Source organism: Odocoileus virginianus, chromosome 15 (assembly GCF_023699985.2).
Source record: "Odocoileus virginianus isolate 20LAN1187 ecotype Illinois chromosome 15, Ovbor_1.2, whole genome shotgun sequence".
In the NCBI taxonomy this organism is placed as follows: Eukaryota; Metazoa; Chordata; class Mammalia; order Artiodactyla; family Cervidae; genus Odocoileus; species Odocoileus virginianus.
The window spans coordinates 3,025,121-3,044,587 of record NC_069688.1 but is presented as its reverse complement, the minus strand read 5'-3'; the positions used below and the strand labels follow the sequence as shown (position 1 = coordinate 3,044,587).

General features: G+C 45.8%; 1 protein-coding gene across 5 annotated transcripts in view; it reads right to left on the bottom strand.

Annotated features, from left to right (window-relative positions):
* Window positions 1–922: 922 nt before the first annotated feature.
* The window catches only part of FAM135B (family with sequence similarity 135 member B), a 258,917-nt gene continuing 240,372 nt past the window's right edge, over window positions 923–19,467 (bottom strand). For 4 of the 5 annotated variants that reach the window (XM_070476955.1, XM_070476954.1, XM_020885861.2 and 1 more), the window contains exons 15-20: window positions 18,543–18,634; window positions 17,434–17,531; window positions 15,204–15,355; window positions 11,573–11,683; window positions 9,935–10,048; window positions 923–9,644 (exon numbers count right to left, since the gene is read on the bottom strand). In XM_070476955.1, the coding sequence (XP_070333056.1) occupies window positions 9,439–9,644; window positions 9,935–10,048; window positions 11,573–11,683; window positions 15,204–15,355; window positions 17,434–17,531; window positions 18,543–18,634 (773 nt within the window). In that variant the 3' untranslated portion in view covers window positions 923–9,438. Of the gene's footprint in view, window positions 9,645–9,934; window positions 10,049–11,249; window positions 11,468–11,572; window positions 11,684–15,203; window positions 15,356–17,433; window positions 17,532–18,542; window positions 18,635–19,467 lie in introns of those variants that run through there. The other variant, XM_070476956.1, reaches the window with a different exon arrangement.

Sequence of the window (19,467 nt, the reverse complement as noted above, 5' to 3'; positions counted from 1 at the left end):
GAATCCCTGGGATCCTAGTTTCCTTTTTGACAGCTGGGGGTTATGGCTACTGTTTGCAAATGAGGTGCAGGAAATCTAGGAGGGTCGATCCCTGCTTTATTCTTATTCACATATTCCTCCGAGAAGAATACAATCTGACAGGGGAAAAAAATCAAACCCTCAACAGTAGGAGAAGGCATCAATAATACTATTAACTATTAGCCACAAGAATCATGATCGGGCCAGCCCAACGGGAGCTGCACTGACAGTTCCCACTGGAAGCGGGCAGTGGCAGGAACTCAGTGCAAAGGGCCTTCCCGTGTAGCAAGAAACAGTCGGCTCTCTTTCCCATGGTGTGCTGCTGCTTCTTTTCTTTAAGAAATGAAAAAAAAAAGCTTTATTTGTCCTTGTGATTTCTAGCAAAAAAAAAAAAAATAAAAGACGACAACAACAAAAAACACCTTTTTGGAGAGGAGGAAATTGTCCGTGTAAAATACTTTGAACATTTAATCCCAGTAGTTGACTTAAATATCTTAATTCGGTTTCTCTCAGAATATTGATCATCCAGACTTTCAGCCAAGCCACCACCCAGCGTCTGAGCGTTCATCCCTCCAGAAGTATTCTGAATGAGCAACTCTGATGGGTAAACTGTCCAAGTAAACAGGCTGCACTCAGCACATGGATGAAGACTTGGGTGTCCCCAGTTCACTGAAGGACACGCCCGTGTCCTGACCTGACCCTCCTAGAGTCCAGTTTGGAGTCTCCTCACTGCTCTGTTCAACCACCCCAAGACACACTGGACCCTTTCAGCAGTGTGCGTAACAGAAATAACTTCCACATGCCAGACGTCCTCTGACCAAACGTAGAAATAACCCCTTCAGCCCTAAGGGCATTTCTAGAGAGAGGCTAATGTACGGTTCATAAACACAAAGGCCTGGCCAAAGAAAGTCAAAGGAGTTTTTTTATTATTATTATTGTTGTTATCATTGATACACATCACGAGCTACACAAAATGCTGACCAAAAAGCAAATGTAGAAAAATAGTAGAATTATATTGGTTCTGATGACTTTGTTATTCCCATCACCATAATTTTACAATTTCCAAGGATATTTGGGAGATTATAATTATTGTATACATTGTCACCAGAATAAATATGCATTAGGAATTCACAGTGGCATCAAGCTATACATTCAGGTTCTTTTTTCAGAGAAAGGGACCGTGCTGAAGACCCTGCCTCTATTTACCTTCTACAAGGTAGGAGGTCACATTTGAAAACTAAATTAAAACAGAATAAAACAAAATGAATTCCAGCGCCCCACGTTGTATGATGGATAACCAAAAAGCCACAGGGTGGTTCTCCTGGTTAAGCTGAAGTGTGATATGTTTATGGACACAATCAGTGGACCATTTATTTATTTAATAATCTGTTTCACCTATTAAGGGGCTTCCCCTGGCGGCTCAGATGTTGAAGAATCTGCCTGTAAGGCAGGACACCTGGGTTCGATCCCTGGAATGGGACGAACCCCTGGCAAAGGGAATGGCAACCCACTCCAGTATTCCTACCTGGAGAATCCCATGGCAGAGGAGCCCAGCAGGCTGGACTCCATGGGGTTGCAGAGAGTCAGACAAGACAGAGCAAGTAACACTTTCACTTTCCACACTTTCGCCTATCAACTTGAAAAAAAAGTAGGACAAACAGTTTAGCCACCGAGCATCCAGAGACTGTACTACAGACAAATAACATGCCATTCAGGAGGCGGTGCTTCTAGGCAGACTGAGCTGTAACCGGCACCACTGAACATCTCCTTTGACAAATTTCCTGACTTGACGCAGACCTGGGGATGGTGTCAGTGTCACCATGGAAGCTTGGAGGTCCTGCATGAGAGGCATGGCTTACAGCACTGCGGCATCGCCTCTGGGCTGAGAGGCTTAGAACAGCATCTCTGTTCTAAGAGATGCTGAGATGGTACTGCTATTGATGTTTCTCATCCACTCTTTTCCCTTATTACTCTAAGTGAACATTCTTCTGTGTATGTGGGTCTCCTCTCCTGCCCCCCCCAAAGATTATAAACTTTTGTATGGCAGGGTCTCGTCCGATGAACTTCTGTAGCCCCCTGTAGGTAGCACAGAACTTGGCAGAGACTAAATAAACACTGTTTAAAAAGAAATGCATTCAAGTGTAAGCTATGGAAATATTAGGAATGAAGGTAAAATCAGACTTTGATTTTGTTACATACAAGCAAGACAGTGTGTGGGACAGAATTGGATGCTTCCTTAAAAAAAAAAAAGTTTAAAACAAGCAAAAGATAGTAATATATGCATAGGTTATCAGGATTATTATTAAGTTCAGTACCTGGATTATTATTAAACTTCCTTGGAGCAAAAAGGATGGAGCAGGATATTTTGCCATATGCAGTAAGCTTAACCTTGGACTAAAGGACATTCAGCCCAAGTGCTAAAATTCTTTTTTGTTTGAGGCAGTAAAAAGATTCTGAGTGACATTTGCAGAATTAACACTTCTGAACATCTTAAATTTGATGTAATATTGTTCTTAGTCGGGTGCCAGGTTTCAGCTCTTCCTCTCAACTTAACCATGGCTTACATTATACCCTGAGCAGGAAGACAGTCTTACTACATGGATCGTCCAGTTATTCATAGAACCGAGCTGGAAAACTCCAGTTTAGAGGCTCCTGGAATCACAACGGAATGTTCTAACTTCTGGAAGTTTGAGTCTTCAAGTTTCAAACAGGGTGATCTCCCTCACGCCATCAGGTATGAATGTAAAAAGGCGTTCAGTTATTATAAAGACAATTCCTCGGAGCTAACTTTTGCTATGAAATATTTCTGAGCCATCCCCTCAGAGCTTATTCTGCATGGGCACTGTTCCTCTCTGCTTACCCCTTTCTCATCCAGATGTCCCCCCAGCCTCCACAATGATCTTTCAAAGTAGGCATGTGAAAACCTATTTTATAGCTGGAACACTAGCCCCCTGGCTGGAAAGCACACCCCAGAGATACAGTGGTTCTTCCCATTATAGGAAACTGTCACAGTGATATCTTCTCTGACAAAACTACCTTCCTCTTGGCAAATCCATAAGCCTAGAGGATAAACAGGAACCAAGGCCAAACTGTTTCTTTATGGGAATCAGTTGCCATGTGTTGGATGAGGTGCTAAAGGAAATGCAAGCTTTCAAAGAACTGGCCCTGTCCAGAACTTCCTTACTGAACCCTGACTCTGTAATGGGAAACACTGGCAAATTAGACATGACTCCTGCTCTAAGGAGTGCACATGAGGAGAACCACCGGAACACAGGAATGAGATGAGAGTGGGCTCGTGGAAACATGCGGAAACTGAGCTCTGGTGGGAAGATATCATGCTGTAGCGGGAATCTACAAGCCAAGGACCACTGGCTGCAGCTTCACAACCAACGGACAAGGAACTGATTCCCACATGAACACGAGCAGCCCTCCCAAGGTGGGAAAAGCAGAAAGAGACAGGAGGCAAAGGTGGAAGGGTATGGTCTGGGCAGTTATGGAACACATTGTGGTCTAGGGGAAAGTGGTTTCAGGCCGGTAGGAGAAAGAAAAACTTGAGACACAGTGATTGGGAAAGACAGATGATTAATCAAGAGCCAACAGGCCAGCCAATTACCCCACTATGATTATGGACAGTGCTTTATAAAACAACCCTTTTCATTGAATTATGTTTTCCTTTGCCATCTCATTTATTAGTTATGTAGGTGCCTTGAACAGGAATATGTTATGAGAGAAGGCTCATAAGATTATGGTTTAGGATTTGAAGAATCCTGTCATTGATTTTTAATAGATATATGACTTTTGCAATCTATTAACTTCTCTGGGTTGGAGGCGTTGAATAGCATGAAGGATAACGGGGAAGCTCCGGGAATCTTGACTCCACCATGGCTGAGCTGTGTGACCTTAGTCAAGTTACCTGACTTCTCCCAACACCATCTTCATGCTGTGTGAGTTTTAAAGATTAAATGAACTCATAGGTGCACATGACCTAGCAAACCAAAGTTGAGTGCTGCATGATATTTCCATTCCTTTGCCCCTTCACATGTTAAAAAGAAGATAAATGAGAGCCTGGATTTGTCTTACCTCTAGAGGTCTCTGAATCCATGTTAAGTCATGAAATTTTGGGTTTGAGGATCGTGCTTCACAGTTATATGATCATAACCACATCTATGAAATGAAGACACACACACGTGGAGACACTTGATAATTTAGTTTTGAAAAGACCGACTGTAGGGACATGACCTGGGTTAGATATAAACAGAGCATCACCCACACGGCCACATGTTTACATCTGCTCTAAGCGTACTTCTAGACATAAGGACATTCCTTTGTGTGAGGGAAGGCACTGGAGCCTTTTCCCCTAAAATTAAAACTGGCTTTTAGAATTTGACCCACTGAATAGTGAGGTGTGTTACTAGCATTCAACATAAAAGCAAGCACTGGGAGAAGCTCACATTTTTCGAGACTTTCCATAGTGTTTTCTGTTGCAATATCTCTAGCGTCATGTGTAATGGTAAAGAGGTACTTTGGGGATAAAAAGCTTTGAAAAAAAGGCAAAAGAGAAAGGGACACAGAGAGACTTGGGAAGGCACCTTGAAGGTTTAGAAAAGTCTCCGTGGGGCAGTCCTTTGTCTGAAAGAAGCATTCAGGCAGGCAGGCAGGCATGTACCACTGCCTGTAAGTTCAAAACAGCGTACATTGACATACATGGATGAAGACTCACGTGGTTGGTGGAGGTTGGGAGAACAAAGCTCAGATGCTAAATATCAGGTAGAGTCTGGATGAAACAACCCCTTGGTCCTCTTCCAGTTCTGATATTTCAGGGTTTTAATTTAAAAACTAACAGCTAAAAATAAAACATGACGTCTGATGGCTGATCCAGATCCTTGTAGTGTTTAGAATTACATGATGTATCTTAATATCTCTACAGCCTAGGACGACAACCAACACAAAAGAGATTTATAATAAAACATGGAAAGAATAAGTGAATAAAAAAAAGAAAAAATGGATCCAGATTTCAGTACATGGTGTTTGGCTGTGTAAATTAAAGAACGGCATTCACCCTTCCTAGGGATATTGAGAAAGACTCCTTGGAAGAATGGCATAAGACAATGGCATTCCTCGATGTGCTCGGGGCCGTGACCTCACTTCCCTTGTATTCAACCTGTGCAGGTGCACATGGCGGCCCAGGTTATTGCAGAGGCTTAGAAGTAAATTATGTGAAGTCAGGGCAAGAAAAGTGCTACTTGCTCAGTCGTGTCTAACGCCTTGCAACCCCATGGCCTGTAGCCCATCAGGTTCCTCTGTCCGTGGAATTCTCCAGGCCAGAACACTGGAGTGGGTAGCCGTTCCCTTCTCCAGGGGATCTTATCAAAGCAAAAAGCATGGCAAAAAAAAAAAAAACAAACACAAAACACCTGTCAGTTACATTTGAAGTTGAAAGTCTCTCAGTTGTGTCCGGCTCTTTGTGATCCCATGGATTATATAGCCCATGGAATTCTCCAGGCCAGAACACTGGAGTGGGTAGCTAGCTGTTCCCTTCTCCAGGGGATCTTCCCAACCCAGGGATCAAATCCAGGTGTTCTTCATCTCAGGCAGACCCTTAACCATCTGAGCCTCCAGGGAAGCCCTAAGTTGGGGGCTTGTAAGTATCTAAGAATAGCCTCCCTGGTGGCTAGATGGTAAGGACTTTGCCTACCAATGCAGGAGACACAGGCTCATCCCCTGGGAAGGAACGATCCCCTGGGGAAGGAAATGGCAAACCACCCTAGTATTCTTGCCTGGGAAATCCCATGGACAGAGGAGCCTGGTGAGCCACAGTTCATGGGGTTGCAAAAGAGTTGGACATAACTTAGCAACTAAACAGCAGCATGCAGCAAAATACCTAAGATGATGCTTTAGGTTCAGTAAAGCATCACACCTCTGGAGAGAGATGTGATGACAGGTGTGAACCTTGGTTTCTCACGGGACCCTCCTTACTGAGCAGAAATTTCCCTACTAGTGTTAATGATGGAAATTTTCTCCTGATATAAGAAGACAATCCCCATGGTGGCTAACTTCCTGCACCTCTTTTCTTGTACCAAAGGGGGTTCTCTATCTGCCTGTCCGATGTAACAAAGGTTCTCAGCTCTCTCTCATCTGAAACCTTTCACTTACCCTGTTCCCTCCCTGAGGGTTCCCACAACCCACCCTCCACCCAGCCAACTCTTCTTCAGCCTGGCATCTGGGTGTAGACACGGAATCTTCTACAAGGCCCTTCCTGATCACATGCCGCCCTACATCCGCAGGGTCCCTCCTCTAAGCCCCCATCAGATCCCCGCCACCTCTATGGGGCCTGCCTGTTCTAACTTCTTATCTGATTGGCCATATTCCTTGCTAAACTATGAACTACTGAATCTTACCAATACATTCCCGGCACACAGTAAGCCCTCGAGCTGCATTTGTTGAATGAATGATTGAATGAATGAATAAATGAATTGATGAATGCATGCACTTGGTGGTAACAGGCTGTGCAAAGTCAGTATCTTCCTTTCCAGGTCTCACTTTGAAAGCCCCATTCTTATTCTCCAGGCAATGAAGACTAGACTTCTAGAATCCCTTTGAGCCTTTCTATGTCTCATCAAAGCCCTCATTATACCATGTTTTACTAACAAGGCTGGATCTTCTTGCATTCTCTGAGGATACAGACCGCATTTTAGCCCTGTGCTCCCACCTGACACAGACGAAAGCCGTTCAGTGAATACCTGTGGGCTCCAGAAACCAATAGGAATCCATTCTCTCCCCACCTGCTCCCCGGGCACACAGCACTCCAGCTGATTTCAACCTGCCATGGAGGTATCACTTTTGCCCCAAGGTGACATTAGCTTCACATTTGTTTCTCTGGGTATATCTGGCTCATGAACAACAAATTCCCATTCATCTCAATATTAGTCATTTTTACTTCTAAACTAGTTCTGAGAAAGTTAACAAATCATAAAGACAAAAACAAACATTCTGTTGAGAATGAAGACCTACTATTATTATCTTGGCAGGCATTTTGTTATAATTTTATAGTCAATAATAGAATGCCCCTGTTTTACATTATATGTATATTTATGTATATATATATATATTATATGTCTATACTTCGATAGAAAGAGACATAAAAAAGCCTTTCAAATGAGGCGTGACACGCAACACTAGACACTCTTATTTACAATATAGAGATGTATACTTTCTACACAATTATAATAGATGCTCAGAGGCCAGAGAGGGTTTACAAAGACGGCAGAGCACCCCTATAAAAAAGAGGTGCACCACACAGCTGGATGTTTATTGCCATTAGTTCTATGTCCAGACAGCATATTGAAGTTAAAAATGGCATCTGGTTATTGGAAAAGACAACGGTCATCGATTCACCCTGGCTTCAGAGCCGCTGGCTGCACGGTCTTTCAGATGACCAGGGAATGACAAACTTTGCTGATGGGCACAGGAAACACAAATATGAAATGCTCCTCATTTGGCCAAAAAGGAGAAGATGCTATAAACCATGGTCCCGCCCTGCCCTTGGGCACTTGTAAGAACTGCAAGTTCCCAGGTTACGCTGTGGGAACCACACCCACTCTGCATCATACAGCAGACTGGTCATGTTTACAAGTAACCAGAGTCTACGCCCATCAAGAGCTTGGAAAAATACCCATTGGGAGAGTGACCCGAGGCATTATTATCCCATACATGTTAAGACTAAGATAACAATGAGATTTCGAAGCAGACCCACAGAGACCCTAAATCTCTTGTGTGGGAGGTTTTTCCAAGTCCCTCTCCAGCTTTTCCTTTCTTTAGAAATGCCTCAGTCTGCTCTTCTGTGAAGTTGTCTACCTGGACGTGATTGCCATGGTCTACTATGTTCTTCAAAGTCACACTGTTACTACCTGAGGAACTGAAATTCTCAGCTGAGTCTAGAATTCCTTGACTTACTACCATGGCACTGGTGGGCATCACTAAGGTTATGGTCCAGGTGCTGGGACCAGGAGTCTGGTTCCAGACAAATTTGCACAGTTTCAGAAGCAACTTTTGCAGAAGTGGGAGGAGCTTCTGTCTGCAGAAGACGTGACTCCTGTGTCAATGATCCCTATAGGCCTTGATCATGTGTTCCTTCATTACAACTAGATGATCCTGCAGGCTTCTGTTAGCCCGTAGTGCATACTCAGTCTTTAGGACCATATTAAACACTCCAGTAATTTTTCAAAAGTCCCCTTAAGTCACTTACCGCTAACAATTTGAGTCCCCAACCTGGCTGTTGTTCTCTCTGATCTCACATTTGTCCTGTTGTCTCTTGTGTGTATGTGTGTGTGTGTTTTAATCAATGGTAACCTTCCCTAGCCCTTTATTTTCCTAAGGCAAGAAGACATTTCTAGTGAAAGATAACCAGCACCCTTCTCAGAGCCCCCCCTGAGGTTTTAAATCCAGCACTCCTCCATTGAGATGTCTTTCCCCTTCCATGGAGAGGAGAAGCAGCTGGCCATGTGGATGGTTTTAATTTTTTGCGAGTGCATCAAATGCTAACATAGCATTTCTTTGGACGTGTATCAGCAGGAGCTTCACCCAGGTGTGTGTTCATTTTAGGGCCACCTTCTGCTAGGTTTAGCCTCAGTCTGTTTTCCCTACTACAGACAAAGATGTCAGCAATCACAAAAAATAATGTGTGAACCAGGGTTATGCATAGAAAAAATCTGGAGAACTAGGTGGAGCAGCCAGGTCACCAGTTAATTTTTTCTCTGCAACAAACTTGCATTTACTGATAACATCACTCTATACCTCAGATCACCCCACCGGCTGCTGTTAAGAAATAAAACCAGAGTTTATGAAGCATTCCTTTGTCCTTTGTTGAGAAAATATGAGGAGAGCATAAGAATATGGGTTCACATGGTCTTGAACAAGTGGCACATTTGAATCAATTAAGGATTATATTTACACAAATATGTTCCACTTCTGCACAGAGGTTAACCTGAGTTCTGAAATGCTTGATTGCATCAAAAATGATAAAGCTATGAACTAGTCACATACCCAACAAGCCTAGTTAAGTTGGAGCCATCTCTCTGTGAGCCAGTGGGAGTTAAGAAGGTGGGCTCACCAACTCCAAGGATTCTGTTTCTTTATTTCTTCCAAATTTTGCTAGAAACCATCTTGAATGAGACTCCAGGCGGCTAGACAGGTTCGGGCAAAGTCTGTTGTCTTTGACACCATCGATTCAGCTTTCCCAAACTCTCCGAAAATGGAAGCACCTCGAATGTCCGGTTCCATCCCACCCTCCACCCCTCAGCGCCTTCCTCTCTGAGTTCAACCCTGGAATGACAGAGGTCTGTAAAAGGATGTCTCAGCCAGAGCCCTCAAGGATCTTAAACATATCTGGCGAGCTCCCCAAGGCCCGCGCGCTCAAAGCCACTACTTGAAGTAGTTGAGTCCTGCCACCAAGAAGAACTTCTCCAGGAAGAGCTCGGAGTCCAGCACAGCGATGTGAGCCGCTCGGCCAATCAGGGTGTTGGCAGTGTTGGGCAAGGCATGGAACACGTTGTGTCGGATCAAAGTGCAGTCCTTGGCATCCACCAGAGGGCGGAGAAGGTTGTTGATCATTTCTGCGTAAACAGGGCCTGGGAGGAGGGAAGGTGGATGAGAGGCGAGGGCAAAAGTTCAGCAGTGGGATCTACAGAAAAACACCCGCCAGTGTGTGTTGGTTCCTAGTCCTTGGCAGAATATCTGATGCGCCCTACTAGGCAGAGTTGCCTTCATCATGATTTCCTTCTGCTTTTCAAATCAGAAAGTCAACAGAATGGAGAAGAAGGAAGAGGAAAGGAGAAGAGATAGGAGAAAAGAAAAAGAAGAAGGAGATGGAGGAGAAACGGGAAGGGAAGGGAAAAAAAGGAAAGGAAATGTGGCTTACCTGTGTGTCTGTCTCTGAGGGCGGTTTTACACATTTCGATCCTGGCTGAATGAAAGGGCACATAGCGGTCTTGGGGAGAAGCAACCAGCACAACGTTTTTAAAATACTGCAGACCTGCAACAAGCCGGGTGGGTGCTGTTTTGCTCAGGCAGTTTCAACCCACAGCCTCTGCTTAGCACACATTTCACAAACGCGCCCGAGAGAAAGGAAAAGCGGGAAGACACCAGATTCATGGGTAGAGTCACTGAATGATGCTCTCTGGGTCTGGGAGGGGCAGAGAGGCTCTGCAAGTCAGCGGGGAGGGGGCAGCTTTGACCTCATCCACCACAGACCCTAAGGAGCTCACGACCCTGAGCAGTGGAAGATAAATAACAGGTAAGTGACAAAAATGCCTCTCTGAAATGGGAACAGTAAGGCGTCCGTAAGGAAGTAAATCTAGTATTTTTCCACTCCTCTTCCCCAGCTGCATGGCCCCCTGCATTCCAGCCCCAGTAATGTCACCTGCTGGAGGAAAATAGCCTCTGACCTCATCGCTCTGCAGGTCATCTCACCTCCCTGAATCAGCCTGCTCTGAGACAGAGGGATCTCCCAGTTGAAGCATCACAGCCTATTCTTTCAGTCCCCGAGCTCACTGGGGATATCTCAGCTCTGCGGTGCTCCACCCAGGTCCCCCAGCGGACTGCTTTCAGCCCAGGGACCCTGTGGGGGATGCCTCCAAATGAAATGAGCCTTTTCATCCCAGATAACAGCCCAAGACCACAAGCTGGGGGCTGGTGGACTCTCAGTGACCGGCAAGGGGCAGGTACCAGCCCTCCTCCCTCTGCAGGGTAACTCCGGAGGGGCCACGCTGTGAGCTGACTGCTCCTCTGCCCAAGCCTGCTTCCCTCCTTTCCCCATGGGGCTGTGGCTCTCATGGTAGCACACAGAGACAGACATGGGGGGGTAAGGAACCTGTCCAAGGTTACTATCAGTCCAGGGCTACGCCAGACTCACACCCAGGGAGGCAGAGATAGCATCAGAGTCAGTGTTCTGACACTGATGGAAGATTGTGGGTCATGAGGCAGACCCTGAGCCAGGCCAGGTTGCTGGGTAGGACTCAGTGGAACAACTGGTCAACCTCTCTGCTCCCTCAGTGGACATGAGGTCACTGCTGTGCTCTGCTCATTCCCTTGGCAGGTAGAGTCTTCAACACCTGTATGAGCTTCCTCATTGCAAGTGTGGGTGAAGGTGTGATCTCAGGCACCCCCGTGTCCCCCTGCCCTGTCAACAGAAACGGACAGTGTCCACCCGCCCTTTTGGTAGGGGAATCTGCACCTGGGTAAAGAAGCTGTCAGTTGGACACAGACCTGGGGACATTGAAAGCTTGGTGGGAAGTGGAGGCTGCAGCTCTAGGGCAGAGGACACTGCACACACCTGTCTCTGGTCCCCAGGGTGCAGGGGAGGCGGTCCAGGGGCAGCTAGTCCAGGGGTAGCTGTTGGGCTCCCTGTGAGCTGAGGAGGCTATGTCACACTGCAACTCCTGATGACATCCTTCTGTGAGTGAATTAACACAGCCTTAAATCTAATTTGGCTCTCAAGGTTTGGCTCTCCAGCTCTCACTCATCACCACCTTGGTGTGCAGCTGGGAGATCCACTCACCTGTCTTTTGGCTTAGTTGGTAGAGGAAACATTTGCGCAGATCAGCGTTATCCCTGAAGGTCAGCTGTAAAAGTGACCCGGATTTCTTCAATTTCTGCATGAGCCACAAGCCTAGAAAGATGAAAACCAAGCCAAACCCATATCAAACAGATCCAATCAAAAAAAAAAAAAAAAAGAATAGGGAAAGATTAACGTTCACCTGTAGCTTTTAGTTAACTTGAAAAGGAGAGTGTACAATTTAGCAAATACTTGGAAAGTTAGAGGTACATATGTATTGTTACATTCTGGAGGCAGAGATAAAATCTTATGAGACAGGCTTCAGGAGTCATGAAGTTAACCAAACCCTTTGATTTTTCAATCCCCTTCCATAAATCTAGACTAAGGAAACAGTCTGAAATACCAAAAAAAAAAAGAAAAGAAAGAAAGAAATCTTTAAAGACGCTCCTTACAGAGTTTTGCTAAGAGAACACACTAGTCATAGCAAACACCCTCTACAACAACACAAGAGACAACTCTACACATGACCATCACCAGATGGTCAATACCAAAATCAGATTGATCATATTATTTGCAGCCAAAGATGGAGAAGCTCTATACAGTCAGCAAAAACAAGACTGGGAGCTAACTGTGGCTCAGATGATGACTCCTTACTGCCAAATTCAGACTTAAATTGAAGAAAGTAGGGAAAACCACTAGACCATTCAGGTATAACCTTAATCAAATTCCTTACAATTATATAGTGGAAGTGACAAATAGACTCAAAGGATTAGATTTGATAGAGTGCCTGGAGAACTATGGACAAAGGTTGGTGACACTGTACAGGAGGCAGTGATCAAGACCATCCCCAAGAAAAAGAAATGCAAAAAGGCAAAATGGTTGTCTAAGAAGACCTTACAAATAGTTGAGAAAAGAAGAGAAGTGAAAGTCAAAGGAGAAAAGGAAACACACACCCATCTGAATGCAGAGTCCCAAGGAATAGCAAGGAGAGATAAGAAAGCCTTCCTCAGTGATCAATGCAAAGAAATAGAGGAAAACAATAGAATGGCAAAGACTAGAGATCTCTTCAAGAAAATTAAAGATAAGATACAAAGGGAACATTTCATGCAAAGATGGGCTCAATAAAGGACAGAAATGGTAGGGACCTAACAGAAGCAGAAGATGTTAAGAAAAGGTGGCAAGAATACACAGAAGAACTATACTAAGGAGATCTTAATGAGAGCCAAACACCCTGGAGTGCAAAGTCAAGTGGGCCTTCAGAAGCAACACTAGGAATAAAGCTAGTGGAGGCAATGGAATTCCAGCTGAGCTATTTCAAATCCTAAAAGATGATGCTGTGAAAGTGCTGCACTCAATATGCCAGCAAATTTGGAAAACTCAGCAGCAGCTACAGGATCAGAAAAGGTCAGTTTTCATTCCAACCCCAAAGAAGGGCAATGCCAATGTTCAAACTACCGTACAATTGTACTCATCCCACACGCTAGCAAAGTAATGTTCAAAATTCTCCAAGCAAGATTTCAACAGTACATGAACTGAGAACTTCTAGATGTTCAAGCTGGATTTAGAAAAGGCAGAGGAACCAGAGATCAAATTGCCAACATCCGTTGGATCCTAGATAAGGAAAGAGAGTTCCAGAAAAACATTTTCTTCTGCTTTATTGACTATGCCAAAGCCTTTGACTGTGTGGATCACAGCAAACTGTGGAAAATTCTTAAAGATATGGGAATACCAGACCACCTGACCTGCCTCCTGAGAAACCTATATGCAGGTCAGGAAGCAACAGTTAGAACTGGACATGGGACAACAGACTGGTTCCAAATTGAGAAAGGAGTACGTCAAGGCTGTATATTGTCACCCTGCTTATTTAACTTACATGCAGAGTACATCGTGTGAAATGCTGGGCTGGATGAGGCACAAGCTGTAATCAAGATTGCCGGGAGAAATATTAATAACCTCAGATACACAGATGACTCCACCCTTATGGCAGAAAGCAAAGAGAAACTAAAGAATCTCTTGATGAAAATGAAAGAGGAGAGTGAAAAAACTGGCTTAAAACTCAACATTCAAAACACTGAGATCATGGCATCCAGATCATCACTTCATGGCAAATAAATGGAGGAGCAATGGAAACAGTGTCAGATTTTATTTTTCTGGGCTCCAAAATCACTGCAGATGGTGTCTACAGCCACGAAATTAAAAGACACTTGCTCCTTGGAAGAAAAGCTATGACCAACCTAGACACCATATTAAAAAGCAGAGACATTACTTTGCCAACAAAGGTCCATCTAGTTAAAGCTATGGTTTTTCCAATAGTCATATATGGATGTGAGAGTTGGACTATAAAGAAAGCTGAGCACTGAAGAATTGATGCTTTTGAACTGTGGTGTTGGAGAAGACTCTTGAGAGTCCCTTGGATTGCAAGGAGATCCAACCAGACCATTCTAAAGGAAATCAGTCCTGAATATTCATTGGAAGAACTGATGCTGAAACTGAAGCTCTAATACTTTGGCCATCTGATGTGAAGAACTGACTCACCAGAAAAGATCCTGATGCTGGGAAAGATTGAAGGCAGGAGGAGAAGGGGATGACAGAGGATAGGATGGCTGGATGGCATCACCGACTCAATGCATCAGAGTTTGAGCAAGCTCTGGGAGTTGGTAATGGACAGGGAAGCCTGGTGTGCTGCAGTCCATGGGGTTGCAAAGAGTTGGACCCGAATGAGTGACTGAACTGAACTGAACAGATCCATTTAGGATACAGAAAAGTGAAAATCAACCTTTCATTTAGAAGTCCAGCTATTTACTCTGGTTAAGATGAGATTAACATGGAAGAGTATTATGTCACATGCACAAATAAATAAATTTGATAAAGATGCAAGGAAATAAGACACAGGGTGTATATATATTATGATTGACGTGATGATGTGCATGCTCAGCTGTGTGACCCATGGACTGTAGCCTGTCAGACTCCTCTCTCTGTGGGATTTTCCAGGCAAGAATACTGGAGTGGTTTGCCATTTCCTACTCCAGGGATCTTTCCAACCCAGGGATCAAACCCATGTCTCCTGGCATTTGCAAGTGGGTTCTTTACCACTGAGCCACCTGGGAAGCCTTACTGCCATGCAAATGTGCGTGAATGCAAATATAAGGAGAGTGAGCCATACAAAATCACTCTAAATATGCTAGATGGGAAGGATTATTGGTAACGTCTCATTTTTCAGTGAGACATTTCACTAGTGTTGCAAAATTACTATTGGGGAAAATGTGGTCTAAATCATTTGTTTCTGTTCAAAACTGGCTTCCTTGGTTTGTGAGGGAAGACAGCTTGACAAAGGAAAGAACTTCCATTTGTTATGTATTGATGTCTCTAATAACCCATGTTCCCAGCTTATGTTCTGCAATAATGTGAAAGCAAACGGATCTGAGCCACCTCCTATGAGGACATCAAGCAGCCCAGTCCACCCTGAGGGCAGGCAGCTAAGTACAGGTGTGGGACAGTGGCTGACCAGCGCCACCACTCTGAAGAGGCTGGCTCCAAAGCCAGGAGGCTCCATGAGGAACAGCCTTCATCTCTGCTTTGCCCTCCCCTGGGCCCCGCATGGCGCTGAGGGGTGCCGGTGCTGGTGGCGTCTTACCTGTGCTGACCAGGGCACTGTTGTTGTACAGAGTCCCCAGGTGGGGCCCGGACAGCGACAGGAAAGTGTGGAGTTTGTTGAGGTAATACCGGAACCGGGGCCGCGTGAGGACCGACCGGATGATGATGTTGCCGAGAGAATGGCCGATGAAGCTGCGGAGAGGCGGGAAGGGTCCACGTGAGCGACCGCAGGACGGCAGCAGCCAGGGAGATGCTGCATCTGGAGCACCGAGGGGTGAGCCAGCCTCCAGCTCCCTCAGGACTCAGGGGGAAATGCAGGGTGGGGGGGGCAGTAATTCATCCCCACTGGGGTTTCCAAACGCTGGATACGTGGAGCCCAGGATGGAGCCCTCGTGATGGAGACCCTGGGCCCAGTGTGGTCACAAGTACAGACACCTTCCCACTTTGTGTTATTAGAGCAGCCCCTCCACCCAGTTCTGGTCTCTACGCCTCCCTCGGGGCACCTGGAGCTCCTTTCTGGAATACACCTGGAGCACGGACCCTCCAGTCATTCATAGGTCAAGTCCCGGCTTCTCAGCCTGGCCCACTTCCACCTGCCTCTCCAGGGCTCCTCCACCCTCCGTCACCCCCTCAGCAACCCATGCATACTCTGCCCTGGCCGCTCCACTGCTCCGAGATCTGTGGATCCACACATTAGCACTTTCGGCTTAAATAATTATTTATAGAAACCCAACTAGATGAGAGGCAGAGTTCCCTAGCTCTTCTCGTGCGTATCCTCTTGAAAAGTGAAAGTGAAAGTGTTAGCTGCTCAGCCCTGTCCGACTCTTTACCACCCCATGGACTATAGACTGCCAGGCTCCTCTGTCCATGGAATTCTCTAGGCAAGAATACTGGAGGAGGTAGCCATTCCCTTCTCCGGGGATCTTCCCAACCGAGGGATCAAACCTGGGTCTCCTGCCTTGCAGGCAGCTTCTTTACCATCTGAGCCACCAGGGAAGCCCCCACGTCCTCTTACTTTTTAGTATTATCATTGTTAATTTTGTGCATACTGTGGGGCTTGCAGGAGCTTAGTAGCCCCACCAGGGATTGAACCCAGGCCTTTGGCAGTGAGAGCACCGAGTGCTAACACTAGACCACCAGGGAATTCCCGTGAATTTCTCAGCTTGTTGACAGTCTGTCTGTTTGTCTGACTCTGCTGTGCAGCTTGTGGGATTTAGGTTCCCTGACTAGAGATCGGACCCAGGCCCCGGCAGTGAGTAGGGAGCCCTAGCCCCTGGACCACCAGGGAACTCCCACGTCCTTTTATTTTTACCTAACTCTGTAGGCCTCCGCATCCTCATTTATGAAATAAAGGAGTGACAGTTCATCCCCAAGGCCTAAATGGGATCGTGGATATTGAGGACTCACTTCCAGATACGTCCACATCGGCAGGTGCCTGAGGAACACGCTATGGACTATCCCCTTAACCCTTTCAACATTGACACCCAGTTGTCTGTTACAGTGTAAGGTCACAGTTAGTGCTGAATGAAGCCCTTTTATGCGGCAGGTAATGAATCCCTTCGGGCTGGTCCACTTAATAGATGGGGAAACAGGATCAGAGATGGAGAAAGTCTGTTCAAGGTTACATGGTAGAATGCGGACACAAACCTGTAACTGTCAAACAAACAAGGATTTAAAACCTAGAGTATTTGTTTAAGGGCTTCCCCAGTGGCACAGCAGGTAAGGAATCTGCCTGCATATGTTGACATGAATCAGCCATGGATTTAGCTGCCAACTAATAAAAATAAATGAAAAAATACATAAATAAATGGAATAGAAAACGTTCAAAAAAAGAATGCCTGCAATGCAAGAAATGCAGGGACCAAGTTTGATCTCTGGGTTGGGAAGATCCCTGCAGAAGGGGATGGCTACCCACTCCAGTAGTCTTCCCTGAAAAATTCCTGTGGACAGAGGAGTCTGGTAAGCTACAGTCCAAAGGGTCACAAAGAGTTAGACAGGACTGAGCTCACGGAACACACATATTTAAGTCCAGTTCTCTTTGTAGTGAGCTGCACAAGATGTAGGCTCCTACACAGCGGCTACGCCAGACAAGGGCATGTCAGCAACCCTGGGACCCACGGCTGCTCTGAAAGGAATCTAGTTCCTTGAAAGGCCCAAGTTAACTAATCCCAGCCTGGTATTCAAGTGGCATCATGCTGAGCTTGTACACGGCAAACACTTAAAAATGGCACCGCTCCCCCCAGCATTAACTACCTGTGGTTTCCTTTTACCTAATTCTCGATATGGAGAGGTTGTACAACTGGATGTGCTGAATGATTTCATCCAGTAACCGATCAGTCATGGTATCAAAATCTGCAAACGTGTCCATCTGGAAGGAAAGAGAGGAAATGGGTATTGAGGGGGCAGTTGCACAAGGCCAGGCTCTGTGCACAAGCCCGTCTTCCTCCACCGAGCCTCAAGGTACATCCTGGGGGCATGCCCATGCTTGACCTCAGGCTACAAATTAGGGTTCAACATCAAGAAAAGTAACCCCCAACTGGGGCTTTCCAGGTTGGACTATGGGTTCCCTCTTCCATGGGGAGCTAACAGGGTCCACCCTTTAAAGAAAGGTTGTGACGATTAAAAGGGCAAACAGGTGCCAAGGGCTCAGCACATCGTAGATGTTCAAAATGATTCTCTTTCCTCTTCCTCACAAGTCTGTCCCTTCACCCTGCAGAGTACATGGCCTTGTACAGAGCAGGTGTCAGAGAAAAGGCAGAAGGACTGACCACTAAGCGGGAGCAATGAGACTAAGTTCCCATCTTTGCCTGTTGACTACTCTCTGTGCGGCTCCCGTGTTCCGTGGCCATGAGGCCCTTAGTTACAAGCAGAAATCTGCCTCCAGAGGATACTTAGCCTCATCCATCTCAAGTCCCCTGAGCTGGGAATCAATGACAACACCCAACGCCACCTCTTGGTCATGGACTCTTTCAAGGCTCATCTACCTTGACACCCCATTAAAGCTCCAGCCCTGAAATGGCAAAGGCTCCATAGTTTCCCTCTGATGATGAAAACGTCACGATCCAGCTCCACTGGTTACACCAACACCAGTGACAAAGCCCTTCCCCAGACAGACCCACAGATCGTTTATGCTCCAAGCTGTCACCCAACCTACAACCTGTGAGGTCGAGAGGGCCAGTCACCTGACTCGCATGTTCCCCCTTCTTATTATTTCCTCCTCCCCAAGGAAAATGAGCTCTCCAGACCTGAGCACCTAGCCAGGGTCCCCTGGCAAAACTCCATCCCACCTGTGTGGCCATAATCATCACAGTGATTTTAGGAGGCTCATCTAAGACATGAGTCGGGGACTGTTTTGGTTCTGATGTTTTTGTTGTCATACCTGATTCTTCTCAGACATGAGGAAATCCAGTTTTCCTCCAGGGAGCCCCAGTTCTATGAAAGTCTTTACCAGCCGGAGGTCTGCACTGTTCCCTAAAGAGGACAGATAACCCCACACAGACCCACATTGAATCCTGTGACATCTGACACACTAAGGATTTATTTCTTATTTCTCTCCTATCCCTCCCGCTTCCCATTTTTTTCATTAAGTCCATAACAAAAGCAATTAACACATGTCCGGCCCATTGGTCCCCATGCGGCCCCCTCTTCCCATCCACACAGGCTCAGGGCCACCCTGGCAGCCCTCTCTCACTGGGGTTAATCCCCCAGCTATCATTTTCTGGCTTGTGAACATAACAGTCCAGAAACAGTTGAAGACATGCTGCCTCCCCCTTCTTCAATTAGTTCTGTTTATTCAGGACATTCTGCAAGTGTTGTTGATAAGCAGCAAAACCCAGCCTGATAGCTGTTTTTTAAATTTATTTTTAATTGGAGGATAATTACTTTACAATGTTGTGCTGGTTTTTGCTGTCACAGTGCAGATCAGCTGCAAGTGTGTGTGTGTGTGTGTGTGTGTGTGTGTGTGTATATATTCCCTCCTGCATTGATAGCTATTTTTTTTTTTTTTGACCAGGACCATTTTTAAAGTCTTTATTGAATTTGCTACAATTTGTTGAATTTGTCCCTGTTTTATGTTTTGGTTTTTTGGCCATGAGGCAGGTGGGATTTAGTTCCCTGACCAGGGATTGAATCCTAGCTCCTGCACTGGAAGATGAAGTCTCAACCATTGGACCACCATGGAGAGTCAACTGCAGTAGCTGTGGGACCTTATACAAGTTAGTTAGCTGCCGTCTTACTCAGTCTCCCCCGTTATAAATGGGCCAAATAATAGTAGCTACTCTGCAGGGCTGTTGTCAGGATCAACC